This window comes from Diadema antillarum, unplaced genomic scaffold (assembly GCF_040938485.1).
Source record: "Diadema antillarum isolate AM-2024a unplaced genomic scaffold, OU_Dant_1.0 scf00000057, whole genome shotgun sequence".
Classification (NCBI taxonomy): Eukaryota; Metazoa; Echinodermata; class Echinoidea; order Diadematoida; family Diadematidae; genus Diadema; species Diadema antillarum.
The window spans coordinates 1,428,283-1,447,241 of NW_027270946.1; the positions used below are offsets into that span (position 1 = coordinate 1,428,283).

The window sequence follows — 18,959 nt, forward strand, 5'->3', positions numbered from 1 at the left end:
AAAACCAAAGTCCAAATATTATGAATGTGGGCTGAGTGAAGCACATATTGTGTCCATGTACTTGCATTATACATTATATACATTTATGTTTTCATTTTGCATTACCCTTAACAAAATTGTACACTATTCAGCTATGAGCTCATATACCAATGTCAGTGTTATCTGATCAATAGTCTTTGAACTATTAAGGATCAAAGTAGGAAATGATTTCTGTAACACCTATAGTATGTTGTAGTTCAAACAAAGTGTCATTTATAGACGCGTGGAGTGTCTGAAACTGTGTGGTGAAGGGTTCCATGACATCTGCTCCTGCGACCGTGTCACGGCATGCCTATAATATACCCCCGGCTACGTGGTATAGTTCTACTGGTTCGGGATCAGTTCAGTTCAGTTCAGTTCAGTTCAGTTTATTCAAACCAAATCAAACATGACAAAAATACAAGACATAACTGCAAAAATTCAGAATGATATAGGTTTGGGACCCCAGCGAAGCACAGCTTGTGGTCGGGGCCCCTTTACACAATACACTACAGTATATGGCAAGGTGTAACATATTTACATGGAATATAAATTATGTACAAATTATACAACATATTATGCAGACAAGTACACGGTATACCACCTCCCCCATACACAACACAATACACACACACACTCACACACACACTCACGCATATACACATGCATGCACACTCCACACATGGCTACCTCATCTCATTTTCTACATTCATGTACCTAATTTCAATCTGTCGAAAAGGTGTCTTTTACACAAAATTTGAATCGAGACAGTGTAGTAATTAATTACATTACGGGGCAACTTATTCCACTCTTTATCACAGACTATTCTGAATGAATTTAAGGTAGTTTGTGTTCTTGCATATGGCTGATGGATGAGGTTACTCTGGCAAGTATTATAACGATGGATGGAAGAATTTTCCACAAACACATCAGACAAAAATGTATATTGAAGAGATCGACATTTAAACATAAATATTAAGCATTGAAGAGAAACCATTTCATCAAAGGGCAAAATAATATTATGTAGCTGCAAAAACAAAGGAGTACTAGGTGATCTATAGTTTGAATTTGTTATGTACCTGACAACTTTCTTTTGAAGAACATAAAACTTATGTACATGAGTCCTAAATGTGTGTCCCCAAGCAATATTGCAATACATCAAATGAGGCATAACAATTGCATTGTATGAAGTAACTAGGGTATACTGGGGAAGCTAGGAAGAAACGAAGTTTGGATATTACACCAACACTGCGAGACACTTTAGTACATACATTATTAAGTTGTTCTTTCCAAGATAAAAATTCATCAACTGTAACCCCAAGGAATTGCACATGTTGACTGCGCATGGGCGTCACCAGGGGGGGTGCGTTGGGTGCGAACGCACCCCCCTTCAGACTAAAAAAAAAAAAAAAAAAAAAAAAACTTCAGTCTGCGAGCGACCTCAACGCCGGACACTAAATGATTATTATTTTTTATTTATTTTTATTTTTTTTTTGGATTTTGCATCGGGGACAAAAAAACAACAACAACAAAAAATCGCGGGCAAAAGCAATTCGCACCCCTGGTTCTGGCAGCACTGATTTTATACATAATTATCTACTAGTATAAGTGTATTCTATACAGTGTTGACTATATACATAGATTTTGGACATCCTTCTATTCCCATACTTGGTCACTTCGACGCCACCTCGCTGGTCATATCTACCCCAGTCATGAACATAAACCGACAACCTTGACTACCAGTGGCGGATCCAGGAGGAGGGGCGCACCGGGCGTCCCCCGCCCCCTCTTAATTTCCAAAGCGAAAAAGTATAGCTACAAACGGCAGTTTTGGGACTGTAAAATGTCAAAATTTTCAATCTCGCTCGCTGGCATTTAGTCGTAATGCCATTCTCCTGAAGTTGCTGCCAGTAATTGCCGGCAGTTCCAGCCGGTGCGCCCCCCCCCCCCCCCCTTACTGCAAAAAATATAGCTACAAACGGCAGTTTTGGGACTGTAAAATGTCACAATTTTCAAGCTCGCTCCCTCCGCTCGCTCGCATTTAAATTCTCCTATGCTGCCAGTACACAGTTGTGCCCGGTGCGCCCCCTCAATTTCGAAAGCAAAAAAAGATATAGCATCAAACGGCAGTTTTGGGACTGTAAAATGTCAAAATTTTCAAGCTCGCTTGCATTTAATCTTTATGCAATTCCCCTGATGTTACTGCCAGTAATTGTCTGCAGTTGCGCCCGGTGCGCTCCCCCCCCCCCCTTAATTTCCAAAGCGAAAAAATATAGCTACAAACGGCAGATTTTCTACTGTAAAATGTCAAAATTTTCAAGCTCGCTCTCTTCGCTCGCTCGCATTGAATCGTTATGCAATTCACCTGATGTTACTGCCAGTAATTGCCAGCAGTTGCGCCCGGTGGCATGCGCTCCACCCCCCTTAATTTCCAAAGCGAAAAAATATGGCTGAGAACGGCAGTTTTTGGACTGTAAAATGTAAAATTTTCAAGCTCGCTCGCATTTAATCGTGATGTAATTCACCTGATGTTGCTACCAGTAATTGCCAGCAGTTCCGCCCGGTGCGCCCCCTCCCTTTATGTTTATTTCCAAAGAGAAAAATATGGCTAAGAACGGCAGTTTTTGGACTGTAAAATGTCAAAAATTTCAAGCTCGCTCTCTTCGCTCGCTCGCATTGAATCGTTATGCAATTCACCTGATGTTGCTGCCAGTAATTGCCAGCAGTTGCGCCCGGTGGCATGCGCTCCACCTCCCCCCCCCCCTTAATTTCCAAAGCGAAAAAATATGGCTAAGAACGGCAGTTTTTGGACTGTAAAATGTAAAATTTTCAAGCTCGCTCGCATTTAATCGTCATGCAATTCACCTGATGTTGCTGCCAGTAATTGCCAGCAGTTCCGCCCGGTGCGCCCCCCTCCCTTAATTTCCAAAGCGAAAAAATATGGATAAGAACGGGAGTTTTTGGGACTGTAAAATGTAAAATTTTCAAGCTCGCTCTCTTCGCTCGCTCGCATATAATCTTTATGCAATTCCCCTGATGTTACTGCCAGTAATTGTCTGCAGTTGCGCCCGGCGCACACCCCCCCCCCTTAATTTCCAAAGTGAAAAATATGGTTACAAACGGCAGTTTTTCTACTGTAAAATGTCAAAAATTTCAAGCTCGCTCTCTTCGCTCGCTCGCATTGAATCGTTGTGCAATTCACCTGATGTTGCTGCCAGTAATTGCCAGCAGTTGCGCCCGGTGGCATGCGCTCCACCCCCCTTAATTTCCAAAGCGAAAAAATATGGCTAAGAACGGCAGTTTTTGGACTGTAAAATGTAAAATTTTCAAGCTCGCTCGCATTTAATCGTTATGCAATTCACCTGATGTTGCTGCCAGTAATTGCCAGCAGTTGCGCCCGGTGCGCCCCCCCCCCCCCTCCCTTAATTTCCAAAGCGAAAAAAATGGCTAAGAATGGGATTTTTTGGACTGTGAAATGCAAAATTTTCAAGCTCGCTCTCTTCGCTCGCTCGCATTTAATCTTTATGCAATTCCCCTGATTACTGCCAGTAATTGTCTGCAGTTGCGCTCGGTGCCCCCCCCCCTTAATTTCCAAAGCGAAAAAATATACCTACAAACGGCAGCTTTTGGACTGTAAAATGTCAACATTTTCAAGCTCGCTCTCTTCGCTCGCTCGCATTGAATCGTCATGCAATTCACCTGATGTTGCTGCCAGTAATTGCCAGCAGTTGCGCCGGTGGCATGCGCTCCACCCCCCTTAATTTCCAAAGCGAAAAACTATGGCTAAGAACGGCAGTTTTTGGACTGTAAAATGTAAAATTTTCAAGCTCGCTCGCATTTTAATTGTTATGCAATTCACCTGATGTTGCTGCCAGTAATTGCCAGCAGTTCCGCCCGGTGCGCCCCCTCCCTTAATTTCCAAAGCGAAAAAATATGGCTAAGAACGGCAGTTTTTGGACTGTAAAATGTAAAATTTCCAAGCTCGCTCTCTTCGCTCGCTCGCATTGAATCGTTATGCAATTCACCTGATGTTGCTGCCAGTAATTGCCAGCAGTTCCGCCCGATGCGCCCCCTCCCTTGATTTCCAAAGCGAAAAATATGGCTAAGAACGGCAGCTTTTGGACTGTAAAATGTAAAATTTTCAAGCTCGCTCTCTTCGCTCGCTCGCATTTAATCGTTATGCAATTCACCTGATGTTACTGCCAGTAATTGCCAGCAGTTCCGCCCCTCCCTTTATTTCCAAAGCGAAATAATAGAGCAGCAAACGGTTTTTTTTTTTTTACTGTAAAATGTCAAAATATTCAAGCTCGCACGCTCCGCTCGCTCGCATTTATTGTTATGCCTTTCTCCTGATGTTGCTGCCAGTAATTGCCGGCAGCTGCGCCCGATGCGCCCTCCCCCTTTATTTCCAAAGCGAAAAAAAATATAGCTCCAAGTGGTAGTTTTGTTTTTTTTTTACTGTAAAAGATGAAATCCTATACACGCCGGTGCCCTTTCCCCTCTTGGTTTCCCTCAACAACAGTAAAAGTCTAGGGATTGAGAGCTTCCTATATTCCAAATGTCAGTCAAAAAAAAAAAAAAAATCTCGTTACATTAGGGTCAAAACGCACCCCCCTTGAAAAAAAGCTGGTGACGCCCCTGCTGCGGTTGATCTGATGACCACCAACATCTAAGGGAATAATATTTTCAGGGATTTTCTTCCCTCTGGATCTAAATAATACACATTTAGTTTTACCAGTATTTAATAACAGTTTGTTACAACAAAACCATGCAAAGAGTTTACAAATTTCAGAATTAACTGACTGCATTAGAGTGTGAATATTCCTGTGAGAATATAACAAGCATGTATCATCAGCAAAAAGAGAATAAGTAAAATAATTGAGACGAATTAATGATATCATTTATATAAATCAAAAACAGTAACGGACCAAGAACAGATCCCTGTGGTACACCATAATTTACATTACTGGATTGTGATTTGGCACCATTAACAACAACAAATTGTAATCTTTCTTCCAAGTAACTTTTAAACCAATTCAAAGCTATTCCTCGAACACCATAGCGTTCAAGTTTGTTTAAGAGTATATTGTGGTCAATAGTGTCAACGCTAACAACAACAAATTGTAATCTTTCTTCCGAGTAACTTTTAAACCAATTCAAAGCTATTCCTCGAACACCATAGCGTTCAAATTTGTTTAAGAGTATATTGTGGTCAATAGTGTCAACGCTAACAACAACAAATTGTAATCTTTCTTCCAAGTAACTTTTAAACCAATTCAAAGCTATTCCTCGAACACCATAGCGTTCAAGTTTGTTTAAGAGTATATTGTGGTCAATAGTGTCAACGCTAACAACAACAAATTGTAATCTTTCTTCCGAGTAACTTTTAAACCAATTCAAAGCTATTCCTCGAACACCATAGCGTTCAAGTTTGTTTAAGAGTATATTGTGGTCAATAGTGTCAAATGCTTTTGACAAATCTAAAAATACACCAAGGCAGCACTTTCCATCATCAATTGCACTAATAATTGTATTTACTAAATTTAAAACACCCATACTAGTGGAGCAATTTTTACTAAAGCCAAATTGCTTGGGGATAAAAAATATTATTAAGAAGCAAAAAGTTATTCAATCTTTTATAAACTATTTTCTCCAGAATCTTTGAGAATATTGGCAACAAGGCAATGGGTCTATAATTCTCAATGCATTTACGATCATTCTTATTACCAAAGGTTAGAGTAAAGATTAGGGTTAGGGTTAGGCTTGGATTTAGAGTTTGGGTTAGGGTTAGGATTAGGTTCAGGATTAGGCTTAGGGTTATGTTCAGTGGAAGGGTCCGGGGTAATTGCCCACCGGGGAGTATGTCCTAGACCCAATTTGCTCCTGCGACAATTGCTCCCATTAAAGATATAAGCTGCATGCTAACATAATTAAATTCTACCCACAAACTTAACCCTAACCCTAATCCTAATCTTCACATCAAACTAAATCTTAAACCGAGTTACCCTATCATATCCCAAACACTAACCCTGAATAAGTCCATGGAGAAGTGTGATAACAGGGGCGTCACCAGCTTTTTTTCAAGGGGGGTGCGTTTTGACCCTAATGTAACGAGATTTTTTTTTTTTTTTTGACTGACATTTGGAATATAGGAAGCTCTCAATCCCTAGACTTTTACTGTTGTTGAGGGAAACCAAGAGGGGAAAGGGCACCGGCGTGTATAGGATTTCATCTTTTACAGTAAAAAAAAAACAAAACTACCACTTGGAGCTATATTTTTTTTCGCTTTGGAAATAAAGGGGGAGGGCGCATCGGGCGCAGCTGCCGACAATTGCTGGCAGCAACATCAGGAGAAAGGCATAACAATAAATGCGAGCGAGCGGAGCGTGCGAGCTTGAATATTTTGACATTTTACAGTAAAAAAAAAAAAAACCGTTTGCTGCTCTATTATTTCGCTTTGGAAATAAAGGGAGGGGCGGAACTGCTGGCAATTACTGGCAGTAACATCAGGTGAATTGCATAACGATTAAATGCGAGCGAGCGAAGAGAGCGAGCTTGAAAATTTTACATTTTACAGTCCAAAAGCTGCCGTTCTTAGCCATATTTTTCGCTTTGGAAATCAAGGGAGGGGGCGCATCGGGCGGAACTGCTGGCAATTACTGGCAGCAACATCAGGTGAATTGCATAACGATTCAATGCGAGCGAGCGAAGAGAGCGAGCTTGGAAATTTTACATTTTACAGTCCAAAAACTGCCGTTCTTAGCCATATTTTTTCGCTTTGGAAATTAAGGGAGGGGGCGCACCGGGCGGAACTGCTGGCAATTACTGGCAGCAACATCAGGTGAATTGCATAACAATTAAAATGCGAGCGAGCTTGAAAATTTTACATTTTACAGTCCAAAAACTGCCGTTCTTAGCCATAGTTTTTCGCTTTGGAAATTAAGGGGGGTGGAGCGCATGCCACCGGCGCAACTGCTGGCAATTACTGGCAGCAACATCAGGTGAATTGCATGACGATTCAATGCGAGCGAGCGAAGAGAGCGAGCTTGAAAATGTTGACATTTTACAGTCCAAAAGCTGCCGTTTGTAGGTATATTTTTTCGCTTTGGAAATTAAGGGGGGGGGCACCGAGCGCAACTGCAGACAATTACTGGCAGTAATCAGGGGAATTGCATAAAGATTAAATGCGAGCGAGCGAAGAGAGCGAGCTTGAAAATTTTGCATTTCACAGTCCAAAAAATCCCATTCTTAGCCATTTTTTTCGCTTTGGAAATTAAGGGAGGGGGGGGGGCGCACCGGGCGCAACTGCTGGCAATTACTGGCAGCAACATCAGGTGAATTGCATAACGATTAAATGCGAGCGAGCTTGAAAATTTTACATTTTACAGTCCAAAAACTGCCGTTCTTAGCCATATTTTTTCGCTTTGGAAATTAAGGGGGGTGGAGCGCATGCCACCGGGCGCAACTGCTGGCAATTACTGGCAGCAACATCAGGTGAATTGCACAACGATTCAATGCGAGCGAGCGAAGAGAGCGAGCTTGAAATTTTTGACATTTTACAGTAGAAAAACTGCCGTTTGTAACCATATTTTTCACTTTGGAAATTAAGGGGGGGGGGTGTGCGCCGGGCGCAACTGCAGACAATTACTGGCAGTAACATCAGGGGAATTGCATAAAGATTATATGCGAGCGAGCGAAGAGAGCGAGCTTGAAAATTTTACATTTTACAGTCCCAAAAACTCCCGTTCTTATCCATATTTTTTCGCTTTGGAAATTAAGGGAGGGGGGCGCACCGGGCGGAACTGCTGGCAATTACTCGCAGCAACATCAGGTGAATTGCATGACGATTAAATGCGAGCGAGCTTGAAAATTTTACATTTTACAGTCCAAAAACTGCCGTTCTTAGCCATATTTTTTCGCTTTGGAAATTAAGGGGGGGGGGAGGGTGGAGCGCATGCCACCGGGCGCAACTGCTGGCAATTACTGGCAGCAACATCAGGTGAATTGCATAACGATTCAATGCGAGCGAGCGAAGAGAGCGAGCTTGAAATTTTTGACATTTTACAGTCCAAAAACTGCCGTTCTTAGCCATATTTTTCTCTTTGGAAATAAACATAAAGGGAGGGGGCGCACCGGGCGGAACTGCTGGCAATTACTGGTAGCAACATCAGGTGAATTACATCACGATTAAATGCGAGCGAGCTTGAAAATTTTACATTTTACAGTCCAAAAACTGCCGTTCTCAGCCATATTTTTTCGCTTTGGAAATTAAGGGGGGTGGAGCGCATGCCACCGGGCGCAACTGCTGGCAATTACTGGCAGTAACATCAGGTGAATTGCATAACGATTCAATGCGAGCGAGCGAAGAGAGCGAGCTTGAAAATTTTGACATTTTACAGTAGAAAATCTGCCGTTTGTAGCTATATTTTTTCGCTTTGGAAATTAAGGGGGGGGGGGGAGCGCACCGGGCGCAACTGCAGACAATTACTGGCAGTAACATCAGGGGAATTGCATAAAGATTAAATGCAAGCGAGCTTGAAAATTTTGACATTTTACAGTCCCAAAACTGCCGTTTGATGCTATATCTTTTTTTGCTTTCGAAATTGAGGGGGCGCACCGGGCACAACTGTTGTACTGGCAGCATAGGAGAATTTAAATGCGAGCGAGCGGAGGGAGCGAGCTTGAAAATTGTGACATTTTACAGTCCCAAAACTGCCGTTTGTAGCTATATTTTTTGCAGTAAGGGGGGGGGGGGGCGCACCGGCTGGAACTGCCGGCAATTACTGGCAGCAACTTCAGGAGAATGGCATTACGACTAAATGCCAGCGAGCGAGATTGAAAATTTTGACATTTTACAGTCCCAAAACTGCCGTTTGTAGCTATACTTTTTCGCTTTGGAAATTAAGAGGGGGCGGGGGGACGCCCGGTGCGCCCCTCCTCCTGGATCCGCCACTGGTAGTCAAGGTTGTCGGTTTATGTTCATGACTGGGGTAGATATGACCAGCGAGGTGGCGTCGAAGTGACCAAGTATGGGAATAGAAGGATGTCCAAAATCTATGTATATAGTCAACACTGTATAGAATACACTTATACTAGTAGATAATTATGTATAAAATCAGTGCTGCCAGAACCAGGGGTGCGAATTGCTTTTGCCCGCGATTTTTTGTTGTTGTTGTTTTTTTGTCCCCGATGCAAAATCCAAAAAAAAAATAAAAATAAATAAAAAATAATAATCATTTAGTGTCCGGCGTTGAGGTCGCTCGCAGACTGAAGTTTTTTTTTTTTTTTTTTTTTTTAGTCTGAAGGGGGGTGCGTTCGCACCCAACGCACCCCCCCTGGTGACGCCCATGGATAAGACGGGAGCATGCAAAACTAATTCTGTCGCATACAGGAGCAAACTGTGTCACCATCAAGAAGAGGGGCTGGAGCTGGCGCTCGCTCGCCATAAACGATGCCTTCATTTACAGTACGTGGGACTGCGCACAAGCGCACGTTCATAAGCAGACGACATCGCAGCTGTCCTCCCACGGCAGCGAAGACACACAGCTTGCATGATAACGTACCACAGACATGCCGGCTGCACTAGTGCACTGCACACACTGAAAAGGAGAGGGTTGCGTGTGTTGCCTTGCGGATGAAGAGCTGCTAGACTCTACTTATCCTTGAGGCTCAATCATGTGGAGGGTTCTTCTAATTTCCTTCTTAGTTGTGGTTGTGGGACAGCACCTAATAACGTTTCTGTGAGTATTTGCGACTTAATAAGTTACCTAACTCACACCTTTGTTGGGATGGTGCTGGCGCAGTGGTGCCGACGAGGCGTCTTTGCTGCGTGATACAATCAGCAATGCTTTGTCTAACTCGTTAGTTATCTATGGCATTTGCCACCGCTCCAGCTGGTTTCGATGCTTGATATCATTAGCATTGATCTTTGTCCTGCTCAGGAGTCAGCTTGTTACTACTTCATACACTAGGTTTTCCACAGCTCGTTAATAATTGTGTATTACAAACAAAGAGCGTATTTATAGTGAGTGGTGAGGAGAAACATCTCTTAGAATGTAAGCCTGTTAGTGTTAGTGTTGTAGTGTGATGATGTATGATGTCATCCTCATCGTATTGTCCCATTCATCCGGGACGCAAATCCACATTTGCTTTTTCTCTTTTGATACCGTGTACAACAGTCTCCTTTTTTTTTCTTTCTGTGTACGAAACGGTGTCAGTTGAAGGGTGTGACTTAACCGCAGCAGCGACCCCAACAGCTACCCCAACAGCTACCCCAACATAAACTCGTACTGCCAACTGGTTACAGCGCCCCGCGCCGGGGTTAGGTGTGACTGTGAAGGGGTGACATAGCATAACCCCCTCGTCTGATTACCACCAGTGTTGGTACTCTAGGCGCATTCAATTTTGGTGGTGACTGTTGTCAATGTTTTGTCAATTTTAAAACGAATACACATTTCAAAGCCAAAGGCCATCCTATTTCAAAGTAGACTGTACATGTGTTTGTGATTTTACATTTTTCCTGAAAATGAAAGAAAAAAAAGGGGGAGATGTGCAAATTTGTACATACTGTTTGATGGAGATGCTCAGTGTTTGATATTTCAAAGTTTGATTAGTACCAGATTTGAGATGAAATAGTAATTTACCATTTGCTTGATTTTATTCTGGCCATAGTGTGCAGTGTACACCATTTATCTGATGAGGTAGTGGTTTATTTCAATAGTCAGTACAGAGACTCCAACCCAAAGCACCTTCTGATCTGGAGATTCTTCCGCCTGAAACCCCTAGCAAACGGGAGACTCCAAGTTGATGTGTGCGAAGCGCGAAGTTCCTAGGGTTGTAGATGCTCTCTGGTGCTATTTAAGGCTTTTTTTTTTTCAACATACAATAGCAATAAGTACCTCAGGGTAAGAAATCCTTTCCAACGGGAGACACAGAGCCAGGGCGGGAGAAATTGAATCTCAAGCGGGAGAACGGGAGATTTTGCAAAAATGGGTTTTCGGCGGGAGATCTCCCGTCGAAAGGGGAGAGTTGGAGTCTCTTCAGTATTATATACTGAATGCATATGCCAAATAATTTTGATTTCTTTTTGTCTTTTGTCTTTTTTTTTCATTGCTTCTATCTCTGTAGGTACATCATGGGCTACCACAAATATGTTTACAAACATCGTCCTGGCAACTGCAGGAAGCTGGCTGGAATTGGTAAGATGAACAGATAATAGCAAATCACATGCCCCCCCCCCCCCAAACACACACACAACACACCTTTTATGTCACCTTTTTATAAAGCACAGTTTCGAGGCTGTTAATGCAGCTCTTTCATACAAATTTCTCATCAGGAATATCATTCTTACCATTTGAAGATGAAAACCAGAACCATATTTTTGAAGCAGTTGATACCTAAGTACACATTTTGGATTGTCATGCTGGACTTATAAGTGTTTGACCGAGGTATGTTCGAACAAAGCATGATTAATCTATGGAGCTGGTTGTGAATTCATGTCATATAACTAATCTGACTTGAGGGTATTTTGCATAGTGCATTCGAAGCTAGATTATCAGAAGATAGGCCTGTCTCATAACTGGCAACCACTTATTTAACATATAATGATTTTATCATAAGATAAAGGGGGAGATGAGAGTGTTTTAAAAACATTTCTTCAATAATCTGCAATTTATGGTACATGAACTATGTGATTCAACATGCAAATTAAGTAATGGCTACCGGTACATAATTTGCTGTTTTTTACTATTTTGCATGTTAATGTTTTATCAACTGTGATACGTGATTACTACACACATGCTGGTAGAGAAACCCTTATCGTATGAGACTGAGAGTATGAAATATGACAGCAAGAAAGTGTAGTACATAGGTTACCTTGTGTCAGAAACAGTATGACAGTGGACGTGAAAATTGTAGGGCCTATGTGCAGATGCTGTGCATTACAATTGACATTTTGCAGACATTTTTCTCCCTGTGCAGATAATGGGATGCAGGACATTGAAGTCTTCTTGGATGGTTTTGCCTTAGTAGCATCGGTAAGTTTCAGTGAATACTGCATAGATCTAGAATTACAGTCATTCAGAGTTTCATTTTGGTTGTACTTTGAATCTTGTAGGAATTCTTAATCTACATTGAGATGATTGTACTTGCAAGTCTGTCTAACATTCATGGGAGCATTTTTTTTTTTTTTTTTTTTTTTGCAATATGGTATCGTGGATATAGCTCAGGGCTCTCAAAGAAGATGGTCTAGATTCAAATCTCACCTGGTGCATGCACCTTTAGACAAGATATTGTTCCCTCCATGTTCCTCTTGACCCAGTTGTGTGAAAGGGTACCTGACAGTGTGACCAATAACAAAGTCAGTGTCCTTTTGGAAAGTAGTTTTCACACTGAAGAGGTTAGATACCTACAGGTAGTAAATAATGTGGCCTGTATGTATGCACAAACAGTCAACTCTGGTATTTCTTAAACTTTGGCCTTTGCAACATGCTTACTGAAATGGAGTGCATTTTTGTGACCTTTTTAATTCTGCACCTCTTTTATCATGGACTTTATTTCTGTCCCGTTTGCACTTTTCGCAGGGCTATTCCAGAACTAATCGTCGTACTGGTTCCATTCGGGCCTATAACTTTACAACAGGAAATCTGACCAAGGTTGCTGTCTCTGGCAGACCTCAGGGAGAGTTCCACCCCATAGGCCTCAGCAAATACCGCAACAGGGCTACAGGTGAAAATCATGGCAATCATACTCAGTTTGTAGTGTTAATGATCATATTCGCCAGCGATAAGGCAGCACTATTTTCAATAGAAATAAAGCAGTGAATTTGAAGTGAAGCCTATACGCCACCAGCAGAAGCGCCTGTATGAAAACATACCTGTACTTGGCTATTGAATGGTATGTGTGAATGAAAACACAAACATGCATGCCTTTTTTTCTCACTAAGTTTATTGTGCACACACTCGGTCATTCTGTACATTAGGTTTCTACACAATGAAATATTCAAAATCCCGACAGGCACCTTGTATCATTTGTGAAAACGTAAGATAAAACATACACATATCATTGTTATGACATACAGGAAAAATAAGTTTTTCATCAAAACTGGTGTAGAAACATGATGAAGTTTTGATCAGAGCAAAATCACTGAGAGTTTGCGTTCATCTCATAACTCGAGATTGGCCTATCAAGCATTTTTGGCCTTATTGCCAGCCAATACCAGCCAATGCATGTTATCTTGAACCCTTTATCAAGACTGTTTTGTGTCCGTGATAGCTGCTGTTGCTGTTTTTATATTCTTTTAATCTTTTGATATCTTTGAATATTCTAGCATCAAAAAATGTAATTTTCTTATAAGGAATCATTCATGTATTCACAAATGTAGATGTACACACACATTAATGGAAACACTTTTAAGATATAGGAGTAGGAAATTATTTACTCCAGAGTAAAAGTTGCATGTGCAATGAAGACTTGAGCACAAAAATAATTGGATCTGCAAACATTTCAAAAGTTGCAGAAAAGCACAACTGATGAAAAGTTGGAGAGTATCCTACGAGGTACTCTATAGGCACACTAAAATAACTTCTTTGATGTTTGACTGGTTGTTTTTGGTTATTTTGTTCTATAAACCAATCCATTAAACACAATGCCCTACTCCCTGATGGAAAAAAAAAGAAGAAAAATGAATATGTAGATCATATACAGACAGGTAATCAAATAACCATAAAATGTTGTTTGTCAGATTTTTTTTTGTTTTGTAAATCTTTTGTTTATCTTTCTTTATTCTCATCAGATTGAAACAAATATGTCAAAGCAACACTGTCGGGAACTCATGTCTCTTTGGACTCTGATTTCCTTAATTTTTTATTGCATATGTACATTTGAAAATACTGGAACCAAGTTATGTAGGGGTTAGTGGATAAGAAAGTGACTGTAATATCACTTTCCTTTCGTACTTTCATTTGGTCTTCAGGTAAAACCCAAGTGTTCATGGTCAACCAGAACCTGTTTAAAGACTCCATCGAAATCTTTGAATTACACCAGGATGCTTCAAAATTGCAATTGAAATTCCTTAGACAGATGCAGGACATTCAGATGAGAAGGTAAGCCCGGAATTGAGAATCATCAGTTTGGTTTTTTAATGTAATTAGGGTTTTTTATTCCTCCTTCAGAAAGATTGCTTTACACTTGGAGTTTGTTTGCTAACCCAATGGCATGATGAACCATATGCCAACAAGAAACCCATGGGGCCTGCAGTAATTACGATTTGATAAAATTTACAGGTGTTACAGGAGTGTGGGAAGTGGTCTTGAAAACAATCTTGAACACAAAATTTGGTCGTCGTCTGCTTATTTTTTCTCTCTGTTACCCATCGATTGATATTTTATATTGGGCTGAGATAGAGAAATTTCATGTCATGTCACTGTGTCTATTGGTGAAGATATGCATGCACTTGCAATGAGATTCAACAGGAACTTGTTTTAGTATTAAGTGATTATCGTGATTTGTGCTTAAAAAAACAAAGTTCTTCACATTCTGTGATATGCTTGTATCGTTCTTTCTTTTCTCCCTTGTCAGAATGAGTGATGTGCAAGCTGTAGGACCGAGACAGTTCTACATCACCAACGAAGGCTACCACAAGGACTTCCCCATGCATCAAATAGAGCACTACATGATGTTCCCCTGGGGTGGGGTGGTGTACTGTGATGGTGATGTGTGTAGGCAGGTATCCAACCCTCTCTATGAGCCCAGTGGAATCCAACTCTCACCGGATGGACGGTAAGTAAGAACTATCTCCAAGAAGTCTTGAGATGATTTCATCTAACTTTACCTGGCAGACATCAAGATGTCAGCCCCAAGTCGCAAAATCTGAAGGACCTCACTCTGAGTATGAGAATATGCAGCCTGCTTTGTTCATTTTAGTTCTACTCAAGATTAATTCTAGCCTGATTTGTCCTACAGTGAAAGGCTTTGTAGGAAAACAAAGGAAGTTTTGCACACATCTGGATGTCGTTTTGATATTCTAAATAAAGTTTACAACTGTAAGTGTTATTGTTTTTATTTAATGCCTTTTTAGAATGTAAAGATGTAATTAATAAAATGCAGTTGAAAACTTCTTTAAAAAAGATACTGATCTGCTGCTCTTAAAGGAGTTCTTTTACCTATGCACACTATATGTTATTCTTCTCCAGGTTTATCTACATTTCCACGCTGTATGGCATGGGACTCCAGATCTATTCTCGTGATGCCTCTGACAACCTCCTTTCAGCTCAGGTGAGCACTGTATTCCTCGTAGTATTTACTTTGTGCAATACTTCAGAGTTCCTTACCCCATCATTCAATGAGAAATGTGTATACTGCCCTCTGTGGTAAAACTGCTCCAGTCTTGCTATCTGCTATGTCAATGGGACATGACCCTGTTTGGTGTATGTGCAAAACCAGTTTGCATGGTGCATTCTGCAGCAGACTGTACTCACATGTATTGTACTTGAGCAGAATTTAAGCAGTATCAGGAACGGAGAGTAAAGGGAATTGTCTGACAGCCAAGAACAACTATATACCACTTTCCCAGTGCAGTCCCATTCCATGATATGGGATGATGCAAAGCATGAAAGCGATCTATTTCCCATACATGTGCAGATATGTTGTCATCATATTATTTCAAAAGATTAAAGAATGTCCAAGCAAATGGGGAACTTATGAGAGGATGACACATCATAATGTCATTGCAGGTAATTTTACTGTTTTTTGAAAACATTTAATGCTCAAAATTCCATAACTTAATAGTTTTTGTCCAATTCGATGAAACAAGCACAGTGTGGAGTTTTCATTTAAAGTGTGGCATTTCAAAATCCATGAGTAGAATTTTTGTGTTGCATCTTGATTTCTGTGGACAGTCTGCACAGGCCATCAACTTGGGTTCTCTGGTGGACAAGGTGTCTGTGGATGGCAGGGGAAACCTTTGGGCAGCGAGCCACCCAGTCGCCCACAAGCTGAAGTCACACCTTGAAGACAGGAGAAACAAGGCTCCCTCACAGGTGCAGTTCCCACTTTCCTAACAAGGCTTCCTTCGCCTTACTCGGAGTGTCAGCTTTAAAAGCTTAATGTTTCAGGTTTGAAGAGCTCCTATATGGAATGACTGATATATTTCAGCACCTTCAGAAAATGGTATATCAGACCCGAAAGTTCTTAGACACTGTCTGAAAAACCTGATGACTGATTCAACAATCATTCATTACTCTGGGGGTTAAAAAAAGAACATTTTTTTTTCCTTCTCTTTGTTTTTCTTTTTGTCTAGCAATTTTCACTGAGCTAGGTGTGTTCAGGAGAAAAAGTAGAAGATAACTTGCACAACCAGAAAGACAGTGTATCATCACTAGGGCAACAAGACCTTGTCCCCAACAAAATGTCAAATGTTCAGAAGAGCAAAAAAAACCCAACAAAACATGGCAGCCAAAGCACTTTATCAAATGGGTTCCTTTGACATGCTGTGGTGGCTTCATTTTGAAAGGTAAGACAGCTAGGATTTGGACAAGACATCACTTAACTGATTATCTGACCATTAATCCAAAATGTCATTTTCACTAAAATTTGAGATACAAGGTCTTGCCACCCCAGCGACAATATGCTCGTTAGCCTGATCATCATCAAGAGTGGAGTTCATCATGTCATATGTGTATTTATCTATGTTCTTTGCGTGTGTATGTGTTTCTTAATTGGAGAATACAGGCATTTGACTAGAGTGGGGAGGAAGCACGTGTCATGATGTCTGTTTATCAAAACTTTGCAGTATTAATTAGCACTAGTCATCAATAGTGATAATAGCGGTCTTTGGCTTTAGACCCTATCATGTGTAACAGCATGTGTCATGAGGTTTTCTGTCAGTATCTATTTTCTACCATCATCAAGTACTCCAATATCAGCCTTTTTCTATCAAAGAAAAAACAAACATACATATGTTCATTAAGATTACCACATGAACTATGCATATTCTGTGGTTTTCATTTTGAAGGGGCAAGACACTACTTAGACCATCATACATGACTGGACTCATTGGGAACACATAATATAGATTGAGGTCAGGGCATAACTTGGTCCCACACCGTCAGATTTGCATTATCTTCAAAGAAAAAAAAATCTGGAAATGAAAATCTTCTGGACAGTCACAAGATATTGTATATGATGATGCCGTGTTCTCATGTCCTGTTGTCGTTTTCTATTGAATTTCTATTGAATTTTCTATTGTCCTTTGTAATCTGATCATTTGAATACCAGTGCAAAAAAAAAATATTTCACTAAACCTCCCCAATGTTTTTCTTTCTTTCTTTCTTTCTTTTGTACTAACCAGATTCTTCACGTCAAGTTTGATCACAATACCGCTTCTCCTCACAAAAAGTATGAGGTATTTGAGATGTACAGTGACGATGGTACAGAACTCTCTGCCTCTTCAGTTGTGGTTTTCCGCCAGAGCAAGCTCCTGATTGGTTCCAGGAGAGGTCACATGTTGCTGTGTGAAGTGCAGGCAGGGCGATGATACCTGTCCTAGACTCTTGATGATGCTTTCATTGATGAGCACACAGTCCTGTGCACATGTTGCAATGTAAGACTGTTTTTGAACTCTGCAAGGAAACGCCACCTCTAAAACAGCGCTGCGAGACACAAGGCTCAACTCTTCAACCAAAGGTTCAAAGGTTTGATTTGTCTTGGGCCGAAGGCCATGACCAGATCTAAGTTAACTGCAAGATCCTAATTTAAGATAGATAATAATTACATGGTTTGAGGGGCCAGAAAATGTACAGATTTTAGTGTGGAGTAATGTTTTGTTAACCATACCATCAGCCTGCCATGACAGTTGTTGGAAGAGACTTCTGATGGGCCATTTCACTTTATAATCATGTTGACTGATTGGTACTATAATGTAGGTTCCCAGATGTGAACAGAAGCTTGTTTGATGAGATGTTATTGTAATGGAGGCCAAATCTTATCAACTCTAACCAAATCTTGTCATAAAAGTCACAGCAATCTGTTGTATTTCAGTTCACAGTATTTTCTTTGATTACAATGTTGTACTGATTTTGTGTAATTATGTGTATTCAGATGTCTATTTGCAATTGCATATTGGTTGGAAATGAAATAAATGAAAGATGAAATGAAATAATTTATTTAGGTAGATTTAGTACATAGTGCATTATGCATAGGGCCCTGTACATTCAATTCCCCATGCATACTTTTCTCATACCCAGACCACACTAGAATGGGAATGACAATAACATCAAATAACTAGAATTATCACTGAAGGTGATTAATACCCCCACCCCTAGTGTTGCTTTATAGTATGTGATGTCATGAGGGCAATGACGTTAATACCAAGTTTGTGCACTTGCCGAATTGTAAACCGACTGACCGACAGACCAACATCACGGTGATTCCTATATACCCTGTTCACACTACGTGTGGCGGGGGTATAATTAGCTATGACTGAATTATTTGACAAGTGTGCTTTCTTGTACAAGGGCGGCAGTGTGGCTCAGTGGGTAGAGTATCCGCCTTTCAATTTAATGGCTTGAGTTCTTGCACAGGTTCGAACTCAAATGAGTCTTACTGAGCAGTGTTTTGTGTTTGTACTGTCCCTTCTAGTAGAAGCAAAACATTCTGTCCCTCAGATAGGACATAAAATGGAGGTCCTGTGTGTGAAAGAGCCACAGCAGACAAACAATAAATTCTGCTTCATTCATTCAGGGTGCATTACCTGGTGAAGTGGTCCACCCCACGTACTTGCAACTGGACCCCATGGAAGACCAGCCAGTGCAGCTGAATATGGGCTATCCAGCCATCTTGTCAGGTGGAAAATGAAAACAAACAAACAAATAAATAAGGTTCATCTTGATGACTATTACCGAAGACTAGCAGTTGGTGGGTTTCTGAAGACCAGCACTATTTGA

The 18,959-nt window shown here is 40.9% G+C and overlaps 2 protein-coding genes across 2 annotated transcripts; both read left to right on the forward strand.

The window, feature by feature from the left end:
- Positions 1-9,659: 9,659 nt before the first annotated feature.
- Positions 9,660-13,815, forward strand: LOC139715910 (uncharacterized). The gene is made up of 5 exons (XM_071627462.1): positions 9,660-9,758; positions 11,146-11,216; positions 11,998-12,053; positions 12,600-12,744; positions 13,811-13,815. Exons 1-5 carry the CDS (start codon positions 9,694-9,696, stop codon positions 13,813-13,815), a joined length of 342 nt encoding a protein of 113 aa, XP_071483563.1. The 5' UTR covers positions 9,660-9,693.
- A 192-nt stretch (positions 13,816-14,007) lies between these two features.
- LOC139715911 (serum paraoxonase/arylesterase 2-like) lies at positions 14,008-17,551 on the forward strand. Its single transcript, XM_071627464.1, has 5 exons — positions 14,008-14,120; positions 14,596-14,796; positions 15,210-15,291; positions 15,915-16,055; positions 17,366-17,551. The coding sequence occupies exons 1-5, from the start codon at positions 14,008-14,010 to the stop codon at positions 17,549-17,551; spliced, it is 723 nt and encodes a 240-aa protein (XP_071483565.1).
- The last annotated feature ends 1,408 nt before the right edge of the window (positions 17,552-18,959 follow it).

Bases quoted from the DNA above. Each gene is read 5' to 3' on its own strand.
- LOC139715910 (XM_071627462.1), top strand. From the start codon at position 9,694: ATGTGGAGGGTTCTTCTAATTTCCTTCTTAGTTGTGGTTGTGGGACAG. The intron at 11,217-11,997 runs GTAAGATGAACA...CTCCCTGTGCAG, and splicing joins CAGGAAGCTGGCTGGAATTG to ATAATGGGATGCAGGACATT. The intron at 12,054-12,599 runs GTAAGTTTCAGT...CACTTTTCGCAG, and splicing joins GTTTTGCCTTAGTAGCATCG to GGCTATTCCAGAACTAATCG.
- LOC139715911 (XM_071627464.1), top strand. From the start codon at position 14,008: ATGGTCAACCAGAACCTGTTTAAAGACTCCATCGAAATCTTTGAATTA. The intron at 14,121-14,595 runs GTAAGCCCGGAA...CTCCCTTGTCAG, and splicing joins CAGGACATTCAGATGAGAAG to AATGAGTGATGTGCAAGCTG. The intron at 15,292-15,914 runs GTGAGCACTGTA...TTCTGTGGACAG, and splicing joins ACAACCTCCTTTCAGCTCAG to TCTGCACAGGCCATCAACTT.